This window comes from Physella acuta, unplaced genomic scaffold (genome assembly GCF_028476545.2).
Source record: "Physella acuta isolate Inbredline_101_S28 unplaced genomic scaffold, ASM2847654v3 ptg000008l, whole genome shotgun sequence".
Lineage (NCBI taxonomy): Eukaryota > Metazoa > Mollusca > Gastropoda > Physidae > Physella > Physella acuta.
The window spans coordinates 1,669,043-1,673,891 of NW_026731528.1; the positions used below are offsets into that span (position 1 = coordinate 1,669,043).

A 4,849-nucleotide genomic window follows, 5' to 3' on the forward strand; every position below is an offset into this window, starting at 1 on the left:
CCCATGTTTGAAAACCTCAAGTTTAATAGAAATGCATTACATTGTATTACCTATTCCGTTTTATTATATTTATTCGATTCAACAATGACGGGAGTAGCCGTTAATATAAAACAAAGACAAAAAGTGCTGTGATATCGTTTGAGTGTCGTAGGGGTAGATGGGTGAGTAATTGTAGGGATAGGTTGGTCCGTACTTGTTTGGGAGTGGGGTCCGTAATTGTAGGGGTAGGTGGGTCCGTAATTGTAGGGGTAGGTGGGTCCGTAATTGTAGGGGTAGGTGGGTCCGTAATTGTTTGGGAGTGGGGTCCGTAATTGTAGGGGTAGGTGGGTCCGTAATTGTAGGGATAGGTGGGTCCGTAATTGTAGTGATAGGTGGGTCCGTAATTGTAGTGATAGGTGGGTCCGTAATTGTAGGGATAGGTGGGTCCGTAATTGTTTGGGAGTGGGGTCCGTAATTGTAGGGGTAGGTGGGTCCGTAATTGTAGTAATAGGTGGGTCCTTAATTGTAGGGAAGGGGGGTCCGTAATTGTAGGGGTAGGTGGGTCCGTACTTGTTTGGGAGTGGGGTCCGTAATTGTAGGGGTAGGTGGGTCCGTAATTGTAGTGATAGGTGGGTCCTTAATTGTAGGGAAGGGGGTTCCGTAATTGTAGGGGTAGGTGGGTCCGTAATTGTAGTGATAGGTGGGTCCGTAATTGTAGGGATAGGTGGGTCCGTAATTGTAGGGATAGGTGGGTCCGTAATTGTAGGGGTAGGTGGGTCCGTACTTGTTTGGGAGTGGGGTCCGTAATTGTAGGGGTAGGTGGGTCCGTAATTGTAGTGATAGGTGGGTCCTTAATTGTAGGGAAGGGGGGTCCGTAATTGTAGGGGTAGGTGGGTCCGTAATTGTAGTGATAGGTGGGTCCTTAATTGTAGGGATGGGTGGGTCCGTAATTGTAGGGATAGGTGGGTCCGTAATTGTAGTGATAGGTGGGTCCGTAATTGTAGTGATAGGTGGGTCCGTAATTGTAGGGATAGGTGGGTCCGTAATTGTAGGGATAGGTGGGTCCGTAATTGTAGGGATAGGTGGGTCCGTAATTATAGGGATAGGTGGGTCCGTAATTGTAGTGATATGTGGGTCCGTAATTGTAGTGATATGTGGGTCCGTAATTGTAGTGATAGGTGGGTCCGTAATTGTAGGGATAGGTGGGTCCGTAATTGTAGGGATAGGTGGGTCCGTAATTGTAGGGATAGGTTGGTCCGTACTTGTTTGGGAGTGGGGTCCGTAATTGTTTGGGAGAGGGGTCCTTGATTGTAGGGGTAGGTGGGTCCGTAATTGTAGGGGTAGGTGGGTCCTTGATTGTAGGGGTAGGTGGGTCCGTAATTGTAGGGGTAGGTGGGTCCGTAATTGTAGGGGTAGGTGGGTCCGTAATTGTTTGGGAGAGGGTCCTTAATTGAAGGGAAGGGGGGTCCGTAATTGTAGAGGAGGGGGGGGGGTCCGTAATTGTGCGTTGAGGAGGAGTGGGTGGGGTTTCAGATAGTGTTACGGGGGGGGGGATTGTAGGCTGATGTGTTATGTCATTTTAAAGGGGGGGGGTCTTGTTTTTTGTGCCGATATGTTGCGGAAGGTGGGGGGGGGGGTAAAAATCGTCGCAGAAGCTGACGTCATTTATAGAAGACACCTGGTACATTTCGGGTGGAGAAGCTATTTGATACTTAGTGCAACCATGTCTTTTATCTCCCTTTAGAGGTCGTCCATAAATGTCACACGCATAATAAATCTGTTGGAGTTACTGGACTTTGTAGCGTTGGGGGGGGGGGGGGGTGAAGGAAGTGTGATGGTACTCTAGTGCATTTTATTTAAAAGTAATATTAGTAACTGACTTTAGGGGTAATTTCACGTTTTTAAAAGCTGTTGTTTTGTTGTTGTTGATTTTTTTTTTATTAATTGCAAAAGAAATTGACTTCTAAACTCAATATTTATCGCGGCAGAAGTAAAAAAATTAAAAACAATTGTAAAAAAAAAAAAAAACTGCCCAACCTCTCTCAGCAAGTTGTCCCCACCATCAGTCCGGCCCCTGGCGAGCCCCCCCCCCCCCCTTCCCCCTGCTCTCTGGTACCGACTGGTCATGAAGCTGTGCCCGCGCGGCTTTCTCCCCTGCAGAGTTTCTTCCAGGCATCTCTTCGGGGGGGGGGGGGGGCAAAACCCCCCCGAAAAATTTTTACCACCCCCCCCCCCCGAACGAAATGAAATGCATATAATTTATATAGAAAATATATACTTTTAACTGTGTCCGCCCCCCCCCCCCCCCCGAAGAAAGTTTACCGCCCCCCCCCCCCCCCCGAAAATTTCAAGTGCCCCCCGGAGAAAAAGTCTGGAAGAAACACTGCTCCCCTGACACCAGACTGCAAAAATACCCGCCAGTCTGGACAAGAGCGTCCCCCACTTCATAACACTATTTATTCCGATAGCTTGTGGTGGTGGCACGTTGGAAAACAAATGTCAAAGTGTGGACGAGAGGGGAGCTAAACGACAACTTACTTCAATGGATAAGGAGTGTTCAGTGTCGAACATGTTCGTTTGAGGGGAGATAAGTCAGCCTAAAGTTGATTGAATGCCGAGGTAATCAACATCGGTTTTCTTATTCGGCTTTTTGTGTTTGTATTAGTCATTTCTTTAAATATCTCACTGTCTTGTTGTAGCTCTGTATATCTCAGTGGTCATCGTTATCTTACTGGTCAAATTTACCTCACTGGTCACCTTTCTATATATCTCACTGGTCATCTTTATCCTACTGGTCATCTTTATCTCACTGGTCATCTTTATCTTACTGGTCATCTTTATCTCACTTGTCATCTTTATCTACTGGTCATCTTTATCTACTGGTCATCTCTATCTCATTGGTCATCTCTATCTCACTGGTCATCTTTATCTCACTTTTAATCTTTATCTCACTGGTCATCTCTATCTCACTGGTCACCTTTCTATATATCTCACTGGTCATCTCTATCTCACTGGTCATCTCTATCTCACTGGTCATCTCTATCTCACTGGTCATCTCTATCTCACTGGTCATCTTTATCTCACTGGTCATCTCTATCTCACTGGTCATCTCTATCTCACTGGTCATCTTTATCTCACTGGTCATCTCTATCTCACTGGTCATCTCTATCTCACTGGTCATCTCTATCTCACTGGTCATCTCTATCTCACTGGTCATCTCTATCTCACTGGTCATCTCTATCTCACTGGTCATCTCTATCTCACTGGTCATCTCTATCTCACTGGTCATCTCTATCTCACTGGTCATCTCTATCTCACTGGTCATCTTTATCTCACTGGTCATCTCTATCTCACTGGTCATCTTTATCTCACTGGTCATCTCTATCTCACTGGTCATCTCTATCTCACTGGTCATCTCTATCTCACTGGTCATCTCTATCTCACTGGTCATCTCTATCTCACTGGTCATCTCTATCTCACTGGTCATCTCTATCTCACTGGTCATCTCTATCTCACTGGTCATCTCTATCTCACTGGTCATCTTTATATGATCCCCAAAGCTTCCCTACAGTTGTAATGAACGTTTCTGGCGCTTCCTATGAACAAGAAACAGAACAATGTCTTCTCAAAAGCTGTATTTCAGAAGTGAGTTTTCCACGAAAAACTGCTCAAGTTGGCTTTCATTATTTTGGTAATGAATGCTAATATAGATTGAACAATAGAATAATTTAACTGTTTCTGACATTTAGTATGTGTTTCCCCTTTAATGACAATGACTCAGGAATCAAATAACCAATGGCATCTTATCTGCATGTTATATGAAGCAAACTCCTGTATTTCTTGTAGAGCTGTACGCCGTTTTGATCTATCACAAAACACCGACTCTTGATAACCCCATTGTCTGATGAAAGCTAGTATTTTCAAACTGAACGTTAATCCGCCACTGCATAATCAGTAACAGCTGATGCATCGCAAAACAAAAGGCCTGGCTAGAGAAGGGGAAAAAACAGGTCTACATATGAATATAACTATAAACAAAAATAATAGCTATAAATAACATCTTCGCTAAAATAACAAAGAGAAAGGAAAACAACATAGAAGTGATATATTTCACTTGAAAGTTTTCACATTCCGAGATCACAGAAACGGGAATTCTACATCACTTGCTCTATGAACCGTCAGATTCGAGAGGGAACTATACGTTACTTGGTGCTTATGGACAGTCATTAAAGTTAAAATACACACTCGATCTTGATGGAAGCGGCTTGTGTTTTACAGATCTACACCTTTTTATCAATGTCTGTCCAAATATGTTTGGAAAGATGCGACGGTGACTCTTTCAGTATTGTTGGTATCTTGGTCTTATTTTTTGTGGACGTTGAACTTTTCTAATAGACTAAAATTTACTGATGCATCTGCTGTTGATTGTGACGCAATACGTTTAGTGTCATCAACAAGGTCGTCAAGGTGGTCTCACGAAGTTTACAGACGGGTGCTCGGAAGCTTCCTTCATGTTTCAGGCAAGGCGAAAATATACAGGAAGAAAGACACCTGTAACATTTTACTAATTCGTTTGGCATTTTTTTAAATGTAATTATTTGCGACCTATCGTCATAAGAGTTCTTGATAAGGTAAGCTTCATATTTATTAATATTATGTTTGAGCAGCTTTAAATGAACCCAGGTCATGAGCTTTCTTACAGATTTTACAGTGAACATTAATAAGCAAATACGTTAGTGGAGATAGGTGTGATACTGTCCGTGAAACATCTATTTGTCTAAACCTCACCGTGCCTAGTACTGCTGGCGAACTGTGTAAAGATAGCCAACACCAATATATTTAAGTTTGATTTTTTTTTTGATTTGTATTG

General features: G+C 43.4%; 1 protein-coding gene across 1 annotated transcript; it reads right to left on the reverse strand.

Annotated features, from left to right (window-relative positions):
- Positions 1 to 2,851: 2,851 nt before the first annotated feature.
- On the reverse strand, positions 2,852 to 3,520 carry LOC131951314 (uncharacterized). The gene has a single exon (XM_059313708.1). The coding sequence runs from the start codon at positions 3,518 to 3,520 to the stop codon at positions 2,852 to 2,854; it is 669 nt and encodes a 222-aa protein (XP_059169691.1).
- Between the last annotated feature and the right edge of the window lie 1,329 nt (positions 3,521 to 4,849).